At 40.3% G+C, this 19,231-nt stretch overlaps 1 protein-coding gene across 2 annotated transcripts in view; it reads left to right on the top strand.

Annotated features, from left to right (window-relative positions):
* The window catches only part of RAB6A (RAB6A, member RAS oncogene family), a 99,406-nt gene that overhangs the window by 36,058 nt on the left and 44,117 nt on the right, over positions 1-19,231 (top strand). Inside the window, exons 3-5 of one of the 2 annotated variants that reach the window (XM_005579046.4) lie at positions 7,869-7,922; positions 10,751-10,856; positions 13,115-13,226. In XM_005579046.4, coding sequence (XP_005579103.1) covers positions 7,869-7,922; positions 10,751-10,856; positions 13,115-13,226 — 272 coding nt within the window. Of the gene's footprint in view, positions 1-7,868; positions 7,923-10,578; positions 10,685-10,750; positions 10,857-13,114; positions 13,227-19,231 lie in introns of both variants that reach the window. The other variant, XM_005579047.4, reaches the window with a different exon arrangement.

Raw genomic sequence — 19,231 nt, 5'->3', positions numbered from 1 at the left:
TACACTATTATTTTTATTTCTATTATTGTTATTATTATTATTACTATTTAAACAAAGACTCTTGCTATGTTGCCCAGGCTGGTATTGAACTCCTGGGCCCAAGCAACCCTTTCACCTTGGCTTCCCAAAGTGCTGGGATTACAGGTCTGAGCCACCACACCTGACTTGTGTGTCATTTAACAAGTGGAATATACAAAAAGCAATCAACATAATGCATTATTTGAATAAAATAAAGGACAAAATCACGTGATCATTTCAATGTACACATAAAAAGCATTTGACAAAATCCAGCAGCCTTTCATGATAAAAACGTACGACAACAAACTAGGAATAGAAGGAAACTTCTAAATGGTAATGAGCATCCATAAAAATGCCACATCTGATATACTTAATGATGAAAAGCTGAATGCTTTCTAAGATCAGGAACAAGTAAGGATGTCTGCCCTCACAACCTACACAGCTTCAGTACAAAAAATCAAAGAACAAACAAACTAAAAGGAATAAATTAGTAATCTTAAGAGCAAATACTTTGAGGCACTCAGCACATTGTAAATCTTTTACCATATTAACTCTTTGAAAAGATTTTTTTTAAACAATTGGGGAGCATAGATTCAAATTGCCTTATTAAATGAACTAACAAAAATTTAAGTTAAAAAAAGAAAACAGGTTACTCTTAATCTACTTATCCATTTTATATGTATTATAATGTAGTTAGCATAAAAACTTGATTTCATTTATCATCATTTATAGATTAAGGAAAAAAACGATTTCAATTACTTTGTAATATAGCAAATGTTAATCTAATTAAGGCTGTCACTCATTAACTGCTGCTGTCTTGATTATTATCAAACCATTTTTATTTTTCAGAAAGCTTTTAGGGTAATCTTAAAATCTGAATCCTCTTAGTATGTATTTTTCCTCTTTTGAAGTATTTATTTCAGGAATATGGCTTCTGAATTGAATCTTCCTGAAAAATGAACACACGGGTATTTCTTTTCTAGGAAAGCTATGTAATGAGCCTTAGAGTTGGAAGCACCTTTATTTATGTCTTAGTTCTACCATTTAGTAGTTGGATGGGTTTGGATCAATTATTAAATTTTTCAGAATCCATATTTTCACATCTGTAAAGTGAGAATCATAATCCCTATGGATGGTGACTCCATTCTTTTTTGGGGGAAAAAAAAACTATTCTTTTTTTTGTTTTTAAGAGATGGAGTATTGCTCTTTTGCCCAGGCTGGAGTGCAGTGACATGATCATAGCTCATTGCCACCTTGAATTCTTGAGCTAACGGGATTCTCCTGCCTCAGCCTCCTAAGTAGCTGGGACTACAGGTACACACCACCACTCCCAGCTAATTAAGAAAAATTTTTATTGTGCAGATGGGTTTTTGCCATCTAGCCTAGGTCTTCAACCCAGGCTCAAGAGATCCTTCTGCCTCAGCCTCCCAAAGTGCTGGGATTACAGGGATGAGCCACCACGCCTGGCCACAAGCTCTGTTGTTTTGTGATTATTACCATTTACCATTGAGAACAACATTGATTGTTTTATTTCTCTTTCTTTGAATAGCACTTGTTTTCATAGTTCTCATCTTCTGCCTCAGCCTCCCAAGTAGCTGGGACTACATGTGCGCATCACCACACCTGTCAGCATTTTAGACAACTATAATGTTCACATAGGCAGTCCTACTAGCCTCCTGTACTTTTCCATAATCTCAAACCTTCTCTAAAAATCATATATTCTCTTCTCAGACCACAATCTTGTATCCTTCCAATTTTTAAATTCAGGTACTTTTACTATAATAGTTTCTATTCCAGTGGGAGTGCAGTGGCCGGATCTCAGCTCACTGCAAGCTCCGCCTTCTGGGTTTACGCCATTCTCCTGCCTCAGCCTCCCAAGTAGCTGGGACTATAGGCGCCCACCACCTCGCCCAGCTAGTTTTTTGTATTTTTAGTAGAGACGGGGTTTCACCGTGTTAGCCAGGATGGTCTCGATCTCCTGACCTCGTGATCCGCCCGTCTTGGCCTCCCAAAGTGCTGGGCTATTTTTTTTTTTTTTTTAAGACAAGGTTTCACTCTGCCACCCAGGCTGGAGTGCAGTGGTGTGATCTTGGCTCACTGCAGCCTCCGTCCCCCCAGGCTCAAGTGATCCTCCCACCTCAGCCTCCTGAGTAGCTGGGACTACAGGTGTGCACCACTATGCCTTTTTGTTTTCTTTTTTTTTTTTTTTGAGACAGAGTCTCACTCTGCCACCTGGGCTGGAGTGCAGTGGCACGATCTCGGCTCACTGTAAGCTCTGCTTCCCAGGTTCATGCCATTCCCCTGTCTCAGCTTCCTATGTAGCTGGGACAACAAGCGCCCACCACCATGCCCGGCTAATTTTTGGTATTTTTAGTAGAGACAGGGTTTCACTGTGCTAGCCAGGATGGTCTTGGTCTCCTGACCTTGTGATCCACCTGCCTCAGCCTCCCAAAGTGCTGGGATTATAGGTGTGAGCCACTGTGCCCAGCCTTTTTTTTTTTTTTTTTTGACATGGAGTCTTGCTCTGTCGCCCAGGCGAGAGTGTAGTGGCACAGTCTTGGCTTACTGCAACCTCTGCCTCCTGGGTTCAAGCGATTCTCCTGCCTCAGCCTCCCAAGTAGCTGGGACTACATGTGCGCATCACCACACCTGGCTAATTTTTGTATTTTTAGTAGAGGTGGGGTTTCACCATATTGGCCAGGCTGGTCTCAAACTCCTGATCTTGTGATCTGCCTACCTCGGCCTGGGATTATAGGCGTGAGCCACCGTGCCCGGCCTTTTTTGTATTTTTAGTAGAGACAGGTTCTTGCCATGTTGCCCAGACTGATGACAAACTCCTGAGCTCAAGCAGTCCGGCTGCCTCGGACTCCTAAAGTGCTGGATGTATAGGCATGAGCCACCACGCCCAGCCCTTCTATGTTGTTTTTAAATATCTGATCCTGTGTCTTCTGTCTTACCTTTCTCCTTTTTTAGCTTAGACTCCATGGGAAATTCTTTAACTTTCTAGCCTCTTGATATGGTTTGGCTATGTCCCCACCCAAATCTCATCTTGAATTGTAACTCCCATAATTCCCACATGTTGTGGGAGGGATCCAGTAGAAGATAATTGAATGATTGGGGGTGGTTTCCGTCATACTGTTCTCATGGTAATGAATAAGTCTCACAAGATCTGATGGTTTCATAAAAGGAAACCCTTTTCGCTTGGCTGTCATTCTCTGTTGCTGCCTCCACCACGTAAGAACCTTTCGCCTTCCACTGTGATTGTGAGGCCTCCCCAGCCATGTGGAACTGCAAGTCCATTAAACTTCCTTTTCTTTATAAATTACACAGTCTCGGGTATGTCTTTATCAGCAGCGTGAAAACAGACCAATACACTTCTCTTTGGTTCAATCACATATGCCTGGCAAAATTCATGTTATGAACCCAGTCATCTCATTTCTCCTCATTGGTTCTTAAATACATTAATGTTGCTAGTGTCAACTAGGTTATCAGTTTACCAAGCACTCTTTGGAGTAACTATTTCATACTAACTCTATACTCCTCAAACTCGAACTTTACCACTTTTACCACTCTTCTTCGACCCTTACTTTGAAGACCTTGCTTCTTAAACAAATGGGAAGTATAAGGCAGGAATGCCCTTTTTTATTTTTCTTACCACATCATCTGTGTATATGTAACAGTATTTATACCAATCCTCTTTCATTCCATTATACTGTAGTAAATGCCCTCTTCCTATCAAAAGCCAGTCCCTAACTGTGCTAAATCTTATCTTCTCTGGCATTTATCATTCTCAACACTTCCATTGTTCTTTATTTCCTGGAGTTTTTGTTATGTACCAGGCACTATTCTGCATCCTGGGTATATAGCATACTGCAGTGAACAAACATACCAACCTTACTCTCATAGAACTTCTAGTGGGGAGAAGTTGGATAATTAACAGTTAATCAAACAATTTATTAATCTAGTCAAAAGTGCTATAAAGAAATACATTTAGGAAAACATGATTTTAGCATGATAATGATTGTGGCCTTTATAGTACTACCTAGCTGCATAATTTGTAAGTCACAGTTTGCTATTTTCAGAGGAGGAAGAGAGAACTGTTCTTGACTTATATATTACAAAATTTACTTTTAGTCAACTTTGTGATGTTGCCTATGTATATTAACAAATGTACTTTGATGTTCAAATTAATATATTCTCAAGTGAATGTTTTTGTCATGGAAGAGAAAATGAAGTGTTCAGTGGGATATCTTTTTCTTTGCTTTTGAAATCACCTTTTGAATTGCTGTTGTTTTACATGCTTTACATAGCTGTTCTTGAGTGTGAACTTTCTGCAGCCTATATGCAGTAATCCCATGTTAAGTCAGAGTGAATGAGAAATGCATAAGTGTTTATATGGAATTTGAGAAACAGTTCAATTTTTTCTTTAAAAACCTATTTGTTAGAGATATTTACTGTACAGGAATTGACATACATAAAGTTTGTGGTGTTTTATTTATGTAACTGAAAAAACCAAATCTCATATATTGAAATGCAGGGTACTGGTTTACAGTATATAGATATGTGAGTAGGAGTGGTGAGAGTCATTTTCTTAGCCTTTATTGAGTATCCTGTCTAAAAATATCGACACCATACCATAATATTTTCTATTGTCCTTTTCCTGTTTTTTTTCTCTTTTGCTACTCTCTAACATACTATTTTACTTAATTAGCTTATTGTTTGTCTGTCTTAGCAGACTGTAACCTCTGTGCATAGATTCTTGTCTGCTTTTTATTCTTTTACCACAGGATTCTTAGCTCCTAATGATGGTGACTAGTAGGCAATCAATAAATATTTCTTTCTGCCAGGCACAGTGGCTCACGGCTGTAATCCCAGCACTTTGGGAGGCCGAGGTGGGTGGATCACTTGAGGTCAGGAGTTCGAGACCAGCCTGGCCAACATATAGTGAAACCCCGTCTCTACTAAAAAATACAAATATTAGCTGGGTGTGGTGGTGCACATCTGTAGTCCCAGCTTCTTGGGAAGCTGAGGCAGGAGAATTGCTTGAACCTAGGAGGCGGAGGTTGCAGTGAGCCAAGATCACCACACTGCACTCCAGCCTGGGTGACAGAGCAAGAGTCTGTCACTCAAAAAAATAAAAATAAAAATAAATAAATAAGTAAATAAATAAAATCTTTCTTTTTTTCCCCCCAGTATTAGGAAGGAATAGAGTTCAATAAATATTTCTGATGAATGTAGACAAGTTTACATGATTTTTAAATGTGTGCTAATTTGAGTAGAGACCAACTGCATGTTTGTTCATCACTCTATCTCTAGTACTTTACACAGTGTTTGCAAGTACATGCTTAATAAATTTGATGAGCAAGCTGGGTGCATTGGCTCATGCCTGTAATCCCAGCATTTTGGGAGACCAAGGTGGGGGGATCACTTGAGGCCAGGAGTTTGAGACCAGTCTGGCTAACATGGCAAAACCCCATCTCTACTAAAAATACAAAAATTTGGCCGAGCGCTGTGGCTCACGCCTATAATCCCAGCACTTTGGAAGGCCAAGGCAGGTGGATCAGGTCAGGAGATCAAGACCATCCTGGTTAACACGGTGAAACCCCATCTCTACTAAATATACAAAAAATTAGCCAGGCGTGGTGGCACACGCCTGTAGTCCCAGCTACTTGGGAGGCTGAGGCAGGAGAATGGCATGAACCCGGGAGGAGGAGCTTGCAGCGAGCCGAGATGGCGCCACTGCACTCCAGCCTGGGTGAGAGAGCAAGACTCTGTCTCAAAAAAAAAAAAAAAAAATTAACAGGGCTTGGTGGTGAATGCCTGTAATTCCAGCTACTTGAGAGGCTGAGGCACTAGAATTGCTCAAACCCAGGAGGCAGAAATTGCGGTGAGCTGAGATCACGCCATTGCACTCCAGCCTAGGCAACTGAGCGAGACTGTCTCTAAATAAATAATGGATGAATGAATAAATGAGAACTAAATGAGGCAATGTGTATAAATTGGCACTTAGTAGATAATTTATATAATTTACTATACCTTTCATTCTTGAATATATGTAAAAATGTGTAAAGACTTACCAACATTACATTGGTTTGTCATATAAAGATATTATCTTTAGGTGGGGCGCAATGGCTCATGCCTACAATCCCAGCATGTTGGAAGGCCAGATGGGGAAGATCTCTTGAACCTAGGAGTTGCAGATTAGCCTGGACAACATGGCAAAACCCTGTCTCTGCAAAAAAATACAGAAATTAGTGGGGCGTGGTGGTATGCACCTGTAGTCCCATCTACTTGAGAGGATCGCTTGGTTCAGGGGGTTGAGGCTTCACTGAGCCAAAATTACACCCCTGTATACCAGCTTGGGCAACAGAGTGTGAGACCTTGTCTCCAAAAAAAAAAAAAGAAAGAAAAAGAAAAATTTTATTTAAATTTTATTTGCGGAAGCTTCAGAAAAGAATAAAATACTTAGGAACAAATTTAACAAACAGCATAAGACTATACAAAACACTGCCAGGAGAAATTAAAGGAGACACATGTATTAGTTCTCACGCTGCTAATGAAGAGATACCCGAGACTGTGTAATTTGTAAAGGAAAGAGGTTTAACAGACTTACAGTTCTGCGTGGCTGGGGAGGCCTCAGGAAGCTTACAATCATGGCAGAAGGGGAAGCAAACATGTCTTTCTTCACATGGCAGCAACAAGGAGAAGCACAGAACAAAGAGAGGGGAAATCCTTTTATAAAACCATCAGATCTCATGAGAACTCAGCTATGACACACACAGAATTATATTTTTCTGCCAACAGAAATAAAACCCCCAACTGGATGGACCACTTTTCTGATCTAGTTTTTTATTGTTTTTTAGGAACTTAAAATTCTTAGTGATTCATATTTTAAATGCACAGACTCAACTAGTTTCTGTTTTAAGGAATATGGCACAAAGATATTTAGGGAAAAAGTATGTATGTACCCACACACACATACATAGTATATGTGCACACAAACGTTTATTAATGAGGTGATTAAATTTCTAAAATAGAGTCCATATCAACATCCTCTTTCTGGGGTCATTTGTCTTTCTTCCATTCTTTTTATTTATCTCCCCTAATTAATTTTGGCCTCTTTTTTAACTTGTATACTTTTTCTTCCCTCTTTTTTCTAGTCTGCCTTCTTTCTATTCTCTTATTATTTCACCATTTTCTCTTGATAGGGAAAATAGCAGCCAGGCAATAGAATTTTACATGTGTTTTCACCACAGAAGGAACCTATCATTGTGTGGTACACAGTAAAACCTGTTTTCCTTACCTAATGACTTTTATTTTATATTGGAAAAATCATGTGTCTTATGGAAAGTTACGATGTTTGTGAGTCTCTGGCTTTCTATGTCATCAGGACAGTTGACAAACCACTATGTAGGAGGTCATGACAGCAGATAGTTGTTTATATCAACAATATTTTATAAAACTGCTCTTGGGGCAGATACGCACCATTCTGAGTGGGGAGCAATCAGATATTCAAGCTAAAGTTCAAATACAAATATTTAAACCAAAGTTGCCATTATCTTATTATTTGTAAAATGAGAAAAATAGGGATGAGAATAAGCTACCTGGCAGGAATGTATAAAGATTAGAGATGATCATGTAAAAGGCTTAAAACAGTCTCTAATATTAAGCAAGTGCTGAATACGTGGAAACTGTTATCACTGGAAGTTTTGTTTGTCCTTAATTGGCTATGTTGTATTGGTTTGTTTATTCATTATTTCTTCCACAATTAATGAATCCCATTTGAATCCTAAACTGCTGGCCACCATTAAACGGTTATTATTTGTTAACTTCTTTGTTTTGTTTTACAGGCAACAATTGGCATTGACTTTTTATCAAAAACTATGTACTTGGAGGATCGAACAGTGAGTAATATTTTCAGTGTGCAATTTTCTGCAACATTCCAGGTTAGAAAACTGCGATCAAAATAATCAATGATTGTCACCATAAGAAGTACTTAGCAGAGTTACCAAAGAGAGTTTACAGTTGTTGAGAAAAACTCTTATTACTGAGTGAGTAGTACTTGGCAGTTATCTTGATTTGGAAAAATGAAAACAAAGAACTTTACAGAGAATTAAAGGAGAATTTTTTTTTTTTTTTTTTTTGAGACGGAGTCTCGCTCTGTCGCCCAGGCTGGGGTGCAGTGGCCAGATCTCAGCTCACTACAAGCTCCGCCTCCCGGGTTCCCGCCATTCTCCTGCCTCAGCCTCCTGAGTAGCTGGGACTACAGGCGCCCGCCACCTCGCCCGGCTAGTTTTTTGTACTTTTTAGTAGAGACAGGGTTTCACCGTGTTAGCCAGGATGGTCTCGATCTCCTGACCTCGTGATCCGCCCGTCTCGGCCTCCCAAAGTGCTGGGATTACAGGCTTGAGCCACCGCGCCCGGCCTAAAGGAGAATTTTTATGAAGAAATTAAAGCTGCTAAAGACCTTCTAAATACCACTCTTGAGGCATTCAATAAGATTTCAATTTGTGAACTTCAGTATTTTTTTGTCAGGATAGGATGCATGTCAAAGTGACTGACTAAAAAGAAATAATGTGAGCTGGGTGCAGTGGCTCACACCTGTAATCCAAGCACTTTGGGAGGCTGGAGCAGGTGGATCACCTGAGGTCAGGAGTTTGAGACCAGCTTGGCCAACATGATGAAACCCCGTCTCGGTTAAAAATACAAAAAATTAGCCAGGCGTGGTGGCAGGCGCCTATAATCCCAGCTACTCGGGAGGCTGAGGCAGGAGAATCACTTGAACCCAGGAGGCGGAGGTTGCAGTGAGCCGAGATTGTGCTATTGCACTGTAGCCTGGGCAGCAAGAGTGAAACTCCGTTGCAAAAAAAAAAAAAAAAAGTAATGTGTATTTATTTGTTGGATTTCTTGTCTTTCGTCCTTTGGAATGTTTTCTTTAAATACAGTGTAAAATCTGTATTCTAGCCCACTACCCCTTGAAGAGATTCTTGTCACCTAAATAGTGAATATCTTACATGCAGTATTTTGAGACCTGCACCCAAAAACATTATTTTATTTCCAGTGTTATTTCTTATGTGTTTTTTTTTTTTTTTCCTGAATATTCTCTTTTATGGTTTAATATATAGCATGTCATTTCTTAAAATTTGTAAGCAGCCGGGTGCGGTGGCTCACGCCTGTAATCCCAGCACTTTGGGAGGCCGAGGTGAACGAATCACCTGAGGTCAGGAGTTCAAGACTAGCCTGGCCAACGTGGTGAAACCCCATCTCTTCTAAAAGTACAAAAATTAGCCGGGTGTGGTGGTGGGTGTCTACAGTCCTAGCTACTCGGGAGGCTGAGGCAGGAGAATCGTTTGAACCCGGGAGGCAGAGGTTGCAGTGAGCCGAGTTCACAGCACTGCACTCCGGCCTGAGCAACAAGAATGAGATTCTGTCTCAAAAAAAAAAAAAAAAAATTGAAAGCTTGGAAACGACTTTCTGTTATGATGCAAGAACTTGATGCTTGTTTTCAGGCTTTTCTTCTTGTAATATAGATAGGAGATAGTACGTAAATAAATTTTTATGTAGGTCTGCAAAAAGGTATTCCTCCTTTTTTTTTGTTTTTCTGAGATGGCGTCTCGCTCTGTTGCCCAGGCTGGAGTGCAATGTTGTGATCTCGGCTCACTGCAAGCTCCGCCTCCCGGGTTCAAGCCATTCTCCTGCCTCAGCCTCCCGGGTAGCTGGGACTACAGGTGCCCGCCACCACGCCCAGCTCATTTTTATATTTTTAATAGAGACAGGGTTTCACCATGTTGGCCAGGATGGTCTCGATCTCTTGACCTCGTGATCCACCTGCCTCGGCCTCCCAAAGTGCTGGGATTACAGGCGTGAGCCACTGTGCCTGGCCCTCCTTTTTGTTACATTACACACACACACGCTCGCGCCTGTAATATAGATATGAGATAGTAGATAAATTTTTATGTAGGGCTGCAAAAAGGTCTTCCTCCTTTTTGTTACATTACACACACACACATGTGTTCTGGGGAGAAATGTATGGGACAAATACAAGCACAGTAGTTAAAGACCCAGTTTTAAAGTATTCTAGACCCAATAGGAAAGAGACACGTTTTAGCTTAAGAGAAGCTTTCAAAGAAGCATTAATTCCTTTACTCTGATAGCTTAGGCTGTTCCTTTCATTGACATTTACCTTAGTTTTTTTTTTTTTTTTTTTTTTTTTTTTTTGCTCTGTTTAACCATCAACAGTCTACTTTTTGACCCTGGAAGGCATAGGGATTAAAATAGGTTTTAGGTAGGGAAAAAGGGAAGCCATATTTCTGATTCTGTGAAACCTTTCCCAGTGGCATTTTCCAGTCATTTACCTTCGGTGTACGCAAAATTTTAATATTTCTCCCTTTTGAAATAGGAGTTTTGTATTATTTTCATTCCTCACTCCCTGCAACCTCTTGCATGAGTCTTCTTTCTACTTCCTTCCCACCCTCTCCCTTTTAAAAAAACATTTTTTTTTCTTTTTAGTATTAGTTTCGTTTGTTTTTTTTTTTTTATTTATTTTTTCCCATCTCACAGATCAGGCTTCAGCTGTGGGATACTGCGGGTCAGGAACGTTTCCGTAGCCTCATTCCCAGTTACATCCGTGATTCTGCTGCAGCTGTAGTAGTTTACGATATCACAAGTAGGTATATTGCAACGGGTTGACCTTTCTTATTTTTCTTGCTTGTTTGACTGATTTTGTTGTTAGGTACGATTGCAATTATGGGACACAGCAGGTCAAGAGCGGTTCAGGAGCTTGATTCCTAGCTACATTCGTGACTCCACTGTGGCAGTTGTTGTTTATGATATCACAAGTGAGTGGAGGGAATTATGCATTTCTAATCTTCTTTCAACCTTTAGCTTAGCTGCATGCATGTTCTTGTCTTGTGCTTGTTTTCCTTACTGGCATGTAAAAATAAGTTTTATCGTAGTAAATCACATATCAGCCAGGTCAGAAATATTTGCTTTGGTGTTTATACCAGTATGCTTTATATCTAACTGTGCCAGGTTTTTTGCCCCAGAAATTTTCTTTTGGGTCCAATTGTGAATCCTTTTCAAGGGTTTCTTAGTATCCTGTTATTCCTAAACCATACCATAATTATAGTTGGAGGAATGTCTCCTTTTAATTTAATTTGATCTCAGATTTCTCTAAAATAAAATAATCTGTGTTTAAGTCTCTTGCCAAGTTTTCCAAATTCTCCAAGCTTTCTATTGAGGCTATTACAAGCTTCTGCTAGCCAGCTTTTCTCTGCTTTCCCCTTCCAGCCATTCTGTCTCTGTAGAGGAAGACAGAGAAAACATAATGTATAGTTTTCTATTAATCTTTTTTATTTGAATCATATTTTGGTTCTGTGACTGATTTATTTACTTTGTTGCTAACAAATTACACTTTCATTTCTCTCCAAGAAAAAAATTTTAAATAGGAGGTGAAACAACCAGTAGTCTTTCTTTTTTCTAAAGATTGAATAATGCCTGTGGCCTTTTAAGTGACTGTAAATTTTCCATGAAGCATTGGTGACTGACAGTAAAATGCTTTCTGATTGAAATTGCCTTTGTAAATTGGTTTATGACATATATTAGGCAATATTAAACATTATTCCATATAGTGGTTCATAATTTATAGGAAAACCAGGGTCTTGAACTCCTGGGCTCAAGTGATCCTCCTGCCTCAGCCTTCCAAAGTGCTAGGATTAGGCCAGGCACAGTGGCTTACGCTGGAAATCCTCACATTTTGGGCGGCCAAGGCAGGTGGATCACCTGAGGTCAGGAGTTTGAGACCAGCCTGACCAACATGATGGAACTCCATCTCTACTGAAAATGCAAAAATAGCCAGATGTGGTGGCGCATGCCTGTAATCGCAGCAACTTGAGAGACGGGGGCAGGAAAATCTCTTGAACCTGGAAGTCAGAGGTTGCAGTGAGCTGAGATCGTGCCATTGCACTCCAGCCTGGGCAACAAGAGCAAAACTCCATCTCAGCAACAACAACAACAAAAACCAAAGTGCTAGGATTACAGGCATGAACCATTGTGCCCAGCCCAGTATCTGGGACTTTCTTTTTAGATTTTTAAAAAATGTGTACCACACTACACAGATGCAGTATCGTGGGCTAAAAAAAACTTACATAGACAAAGGAACTATTCATTTGGACTAATAAAACTGTTACTATACATTTTTGCATATCTCAATCAGGAATCATATCTAATAATGAATAATTGTGCTGGCAAAATTAGAAGATTGCGTTCAAGGATTTTTTTTTTTGAAATAGGTGCTATATGCAATCTTTCTTCTTTTGCACCTTTACTTTGGGTTGCTGTTTGTTTAAAAAAAAGAAGTATGTTCATATTGTGCATTGACACGTTTTGTAGCTTTAAAATGTTTGTGCTTACTTTAACCACAGCAAGTGAAACCTTACGTTTTTTTTAATCCACAAATGTGATTCAAATATTAGTATATTGTTTTCTTTAGCTGCTGTAATAAATGTTGAAGTACTCTACTTAGAATCCAACACTAGAAAAGATAAATTTTGTTACAGGTGTTTCTGGTGCATTAAACAAATAAATTCTAGGTTAAAGTGATCACAAACTGAGGAAGCTGTGCCAACAGTGGTGTTGAAAGCTATTGAAAGGCTTTACAAATTTTCTGGATGTGTTGGGACTTACTGGCTGACATACTTTTGAAAATGCTTTCTTTGTTATGTTTGGTATGTGTAAGTGATAAAAAAAGCATTGTGGCAATGTGACACCATATTATCTGCCATAGCTGTCCTTATATTTCAAAAAGTTTTTTTTTTTTTTTTTTTTTTTTAATTAAATACTACATTGCACTCACTTGGTCATATTCAAAAAAATTTTAAACTACTCTAAAAGGAACCTTGAAGATTTTATTCTTGTAATTTGTTTAAATTGCTGACAGTTGTAATCAGATAAAATGGAGTTATGTTGCAGGCACATTAAAAGTGGGGTACTAATGTGCCAGCCCCCTTCCAACTTCCAGGGCTTTTTTGGAGGGAGGTGCCCACCACCTGGGGAGGCATTTTTCAGCAACACTAATCTGTCTACCCTCCTATACCAGATGTTAACTCATTCCAGCAAACTACAAAGTGGATTGATGATGTCAGAACAGAAAGAGGAAGTGATGTTATCATCATGCTAGTAGGAAATAAAACAGATCTTGCTGACAAGAGGTATGGAGTTATTTTATGTGTGTGTAATGTTTGATTTCTGTGTTATACAGCCTTTTGTTTTTGTTCACTGAAAATTTGTTGTGAAAGGAGACATGCTTAATCCTTAAGTTTGTGTCCTGCCCTGCTTTTCTTTAGCATGGGAACCTCAAATATAAATGTAAATATTAAACACCCAGTCCTTAAGGGAAAATGAATTTTATTTTGTTTAAGCTCACGTGTAAATAACTCTTGTGCAAGTTTGTTTAGACTTGAAGCCAGTAAATATTTTGCATTTTTTAGATCTCATAAGCATGAATATTGTTTTGTTAAAGAGCAAACCAGTTTGGAAAAACCTTATCTTTAAAAATTATTCATAATGATTAAATGTACACTCTTTTCTTAGTAGTCTTCTTATAAACATTCATTATAATTCAGTGGTATGGGTTTTTGTTTTTTGATTGTTGTTTTCTAATTGTGTGGTTGAACCAGACTGTGTAGTTGCACTGAATAGCTTGATTGTGATACCTTAGTCAAATGAGCAAAGCAATATTCAAGTCACAGGATGCAAAATATATTAACATTCACTGTAGAACCCATGGCTTGAATATTTGCTTTCAGCATTCTTAAGCGATTTACTGCATACTCTTTCTGCTTTAAATAGTTTTGACCATACTACTTAATAGTAAGAGCTTTTACTGTTTATTATTTGTTTATTCATGAGATGGATATTGAAATTCGGGTAATGAACTTGTGATATTAATTCAAATGTTGCAAAGAAAGCCAGTGTTAAAAGACTTGTGGAGATGTGAAGCCCATTTCTGCCCATGGCACCTCAATTAGAATTGGTAGTACAGGCCAGGCGCAGTGGCTCACAACTGTAATCCCAGCACTTTGGGAGACCAGGGAGGGTGGATCACGAGGTCAGGAGTTCAAGACCAGCCTGGCCAAGATGGTGAAACCCTGTCTCTACTAAAAATACAAAATTAGCTAGGTGCTGTGGCAGGCACCTGTAATCCCAGCTACTCGGGAGGCTGAGGCAGGAGAATCACTTGAACCCGGGAGGCGGAGGTTGCAGTGAGCTGAAATCGTGCCACTGTACTCCAGCCTGGGCAACAGAGTGAGACTCTGTCTCAAAAAAAAAAAAAAAAAATAGTACAGTTGCAAAAAAGTCTTAATTTAAAAGTAAATTCAAAGTGATTTCATCTTTTCTTTATAAAAATCTTTTTTGGACATGAATTGCTATGAAGGAAATTTTCACTATTTTATTTTTCTTCACTCTAGAGACTTCGTAGGTACCTTTTTTTTTTTTTTTTTGGGCGGGGGGGGAGATGGAGTCTCACTCTGTCACCCAGGCTGGAATGCAGTGGTGTGATCTCAGCTCATTGCAACCTCCGCCTCACCAGGTTCAAGCAATTCTTCTGCCTCAGCCTCCTGAGTAGCTGGGATTACAGGCACCTGCCACTGCGTCCTGCAAATTTTTGTATTTTTAGTAGAGACGAGATTTCACCATGTTGGCCAGGCTGGTCTTGAACTCCTGACCTCATGATCCACCTGCCTCAGCCTCCCAAAGTACCCGGATTACAGGCGTGAGCCACCACGCCCTGCCGGTACCTTCATTTTACTTGTTTATTTTTGAGTTGGAGTCTCGCATTGTGACCCGGGCTGGAGTGCAATGGCGCGATCTCGGCTCACTGCAACCTCTGCCTCCCAGGTTCAAGCGATTCTCCTGCCTCAGCCTCCCAAGTAGCTGGGATTACTGGCGCCTACCACCATGCCCGGCTAGTTTTTTGTATTTTTAGTAGAGACGAGGTTTCACTCTGTTGGCCAGGTTGGTCTCGAACTCCTGACCTTGTGATCCACCCGCCTTGGCCTTCCAAAGTGCTGGGATTACGGGCATGAGCCACCGTGCCTGGCCTCTTCATTTTTAAATAGGAAAATTGTGTATCTGAATTGTTTCCCTTTATAGCCAGAGTCATCTGAGGAGGATGCTTATAAGGATTAGTTTTTTTATTGCTTAATATTTCAGTTGAGGCCGGGCGCAGTGGCTCAAGCCTGTAATCCCAGCACTTTGGGAGGCCGAGACGGGCGGATCACGAGGTCAGGAGATCGAGACCATCCTGGCTAACCCGGTGAAACACCGTCTCTACTAAAAATACAAAAAACTAGCCGGGCGAAGTGGTGGGTGCCTGTAGTCCCAGCTACTCGGGAGGCTGAGGCAGGAGAATGGCGTAAACCCAGGAGGCGGAGCTTGCAGTGAGCTGAGATCTGTCTGCTGCACTCCAGCCTGGGCGACAGAGCGAGACTCCGTCTCAAAAAAAAAAAAAAAAAAAATTTCAGTTGAGTGCACAAATGGTAGAAACTTATCAAATTTTATATATATATATGTGTGTGTATGTGTGTGTGTTTTGAAATGGAGTTTCGCTCTTGTCGCTCAGGCTGGAGTACAATCTTGGCTCATTCCAATCTCAGTCTCCTAGGCTCAAGCGATTCTCCTGCCTCAGCCTCCCAAGTAGCTGGAATTACAAGAGCTCGCCACCACACCTGGCTAATTTTTGTATTTTTTAGTAGTGACAAGGTTTCACCATGTTGGCCAGGATGGTCTCAAACTCCTGACCTCAGGTAATCCACCCACCTCGGCTTCCCAAAGTGTTGAGATTACAGGCATTAGCCACCATGCCCTACCTAAAACTATAATAATTTTTCTTTAAGGTAACATTTGTCAGTTGCTTTGAAATTACCATCTTTCTTGGTAATCTTTACCAGACTATCATCTCTCAACTGTTCACATTTAAAACAATTAGAGCTTGTTCATTCCACCAAAATGATTTTCAAATGGGTAAAAGGCTTAATTTTTTAAAGCATCTTTATATTTGGCCTTTTATAAGCATGACATGAAATCCTGAAGCCATAAAGGGAAAGATTGATAAGTTTGAATACATAAAGAGCGTATTTACCTGTTAGATCGACCATGATTCAGAAGATTTAAATCCACAGTATTTTCAAGAGTTTGAATAAACAGGAATTCTCATGCACTGAAAATGTAACTATAAACAATTTTGGGGGGAAACAATTGGATGATACTAGAATTTAAAATAATGTTACTGACCCGGTATCCCACAGATGGGCCCACAGAAATGTGAAAAGGTGACCATACAAGAATGTTTCTTGCAACATTATTTATAATACTGAAAAATTAAAAGCAATCTAGATATCCAGCAGCAGTAGATTGGAGATATAAATAGTATTTTGTAAGTGGAATACTTTGTAGCCATTAAAAAGAATGACAGAAATTTACTGATGTTTTAACATATTTCTAACACATGAAGCTTAGAAAAGCACTTGATCAGTGTGTATAACACGATATCTTTTCTATTTTAAAACAGATGGCAGGCTGGGCATGGTGACTCACACCTGTAATCCCAGCACTTTGGGAGGTCAAAGTGGGCAGATCACTTGAGGTCAGGAATTGGAGACCAGCCTGGCCAACATAGTGAAACCCCATCTCTACTAAAAATACAAAAATTAGCCGGGTGTGGTGGTGTGTGCCTGTAATCCCAGCTACTCAGGAGGCTGAGGCAGGAGAATCGGTTGAACCCGGGAGGCGGAAGTTGCAGTGAGCTGAGATCTACGCCATTGCACTCCAGCCTGGGCGGCAGAGTGAGACTCCATCTCAAAAAAAAAAAAAAGAAAAAAGATGATTATGGAGAGTAGTAGGCAATAAGGCAAACAAACAAACAGATCAAATGAAGGCCAGATCATGTACAGCAAAGTGAGGGCTCACTCTTAATGAGATTAGAGGGTTTGAGTAGAGGAATAACTTTTCATGGATCACTGTTCTATTAAAATTAAAGAGGTAGGCTGGCACAGTGGCTCGCGTCTATAATCCCAGCACTTTGGGAAGCAGAGGCGGGCAGATCACTTGAGGTCAGGAGTTCAAGACCAACCTGGCCAATATGGTGAAACCCCATCTCTGCTAAAAATACAAAAATTAGCCTGTCATGGTGGCGCGTGCCTGTAATCCCAGCTACTCAGGAGGCTGAGGCAGAAGAATTGCTTGAACCCAAGAGGTAGAGGTGGCAGTGAGCTAAGATTGCACCACTGCGCTCCAGCATGGGCGACAGAGTGAGACTCTGTCTCAAAAAAAAAAAAAGAATTTAAAGGGGTAATAATGGGAGTGAGAAGACTAGTAAGGAGGCTAATCCAGTCTGTCATCCAAGCAAGAAATTATGACTTGGACTAAGACAGTGATAGCTTATACAGTGATAAGTGGTTCAGTTCAGATATATTTTGAAGATAGAGCTATCAGGATATACTTATGCAGTGGATGGATTACATACTGATGGGTGGAATGTGGAGTGTGAGTGAAGGAGCAGTTGAGGATGATACCTAGATTTTTGGCCTGGGTGACTGTCGTTAACTTGAGATAAGAGCGACTGTCTAAAGAGCTGTTTTAGGAGAGAACATGACCTGAGTATTGGTCATGTTAAGTTTAGAATGGCCATTAGAAATCTTAGTGAAGATGTCAGGTACGCAGTTGGATGATATGTGTCTGGGGTTCAGAGGAACAGTCCAGGGTAGATATATGTTTGGGAGTCATCAGCGTATAGATGGTATTTAAAACCATGAGACTGTATGGGATCAGCAAGGGAGTAATTGTAGCTAGAGAAGAGGACCAAGGAGTACATTTTAGGGTATTTTTTATTTAAAACAGGATCTTTCAGTCTTGGCACTATTGACATTTTGGGCCAGGTAATTCTTGTCCTGTGCGTTTTAGGATATTTTAGGGTATTTTAGGATATTTAGCAATATCCTTGGCTTCTTCCCAGTAGATACCGGTAGCACACACATAACCAGGTTGTGACAACCAAACTCTCTCCCCAGATTGCCCCTGGTTTAGATCCACTGACTGAGAAGTTAAGGAAGTAAAGAGGAACTGGTGAAACAAGTAAGAAGGAGAAATTGGCCACAAAAGTAGGAGGAAAACCAGGTGGATACAGTGTTCTGAAAGCCAAATGAAAATAAATGTTTTAAGGAGAAGACAGTTATTAACTATGCCACATGCTCTTTAAGGTCAAACCAAATGAAGACTGAGAATTACCCATTGGATTTAGAAGTTTGAAGGTTATTAATGTTGTTGACAGGTAGTCACACTGAAGTGATGGGGTTGAAAATCTCACTACAGTAGGTTCAAGACAGAATGCCCCTCTTACCTCTGAAGTTATAAGATAAGATGAATAAGATGACCCTATTTATATTAATAATAGTAAAAGAAAAATCTGGCCAGCGTGGTGGCTCACACCTCCCAGCACTTTGGGAATCCGAGGCAGGCAGATCACTTGAGGCCAGGAGTTCGAGATCAGCCTGGGCCAACATAGAAAAACCCTGTCTCTACTAAAAATATAAAAATTAGCCAGGCAAGGTGGCACATGCCTGTAATCCCAGCTACTTGGGTGACTGAGACATGAGAATCACTTGACCCCAGGAGGTGGAAGTAAGTGATCTGAGATCGTGTCATTGCACTCTAGCCTGGGTGAGAGTGAGACTGTCCAAAAAAAAAAAAAAAAAAAAGCCTCTATAATTAAAGCAATGTGGTCTTGCTGCATGAATAGTTACAGAAAAGTAGAACAGAGTAGAAAAGCTAGAAAGAACCGGGCGTGGTGGCTCATGCCTATAATCCCAGCACTTTGGAAGGCCAAGGCAGGCGGATTACCTGAGGTCAAGAGTTCAAGACCAGCCTGGCCAACATGGTGAAACCCTATCTCTACTAAAAATACAAAAGTTAGCCGGGCGTGGTGGCACGTGCCTGTAATCCCAGCTACTCGAGAGGCTGAGGCAGAAGAATTGCTTGAGCCTGGGAGGCAGAGGTTGCAGTGAGCTGAGATCATGCCACTGCACTCCAGCCTGGCCGACAGAGTGAGACTCTGTCTCAAAAAAAAATAAAAAAGAAAGAAAGGCTAGAAACAGACCCGGTTTCATATAGAAAATAAGTATGAAGGTGGTACCTCAAATCACTGGGGGAAATGAAC

Source organism: Macaca fascicularis, chromosome 14, assembly GCF_037993035.2.
Source record: "Macaca fascicularis isolate 582-1 chromosome 14, T2T-MFA8v1.1".
In the NCBI taxonomy this organism is placed as follows: domain Eukaryota; kingdom Metazoa; phylum Chordata; class Mammalia; order Primates; family Cercopithecidae; genus Macaca; species Macaca fascicularis.
Note: the sequence above shows the minus strand (reverse complement) of the source record. Positions and strands in the feature narration are given on the sequence as shown.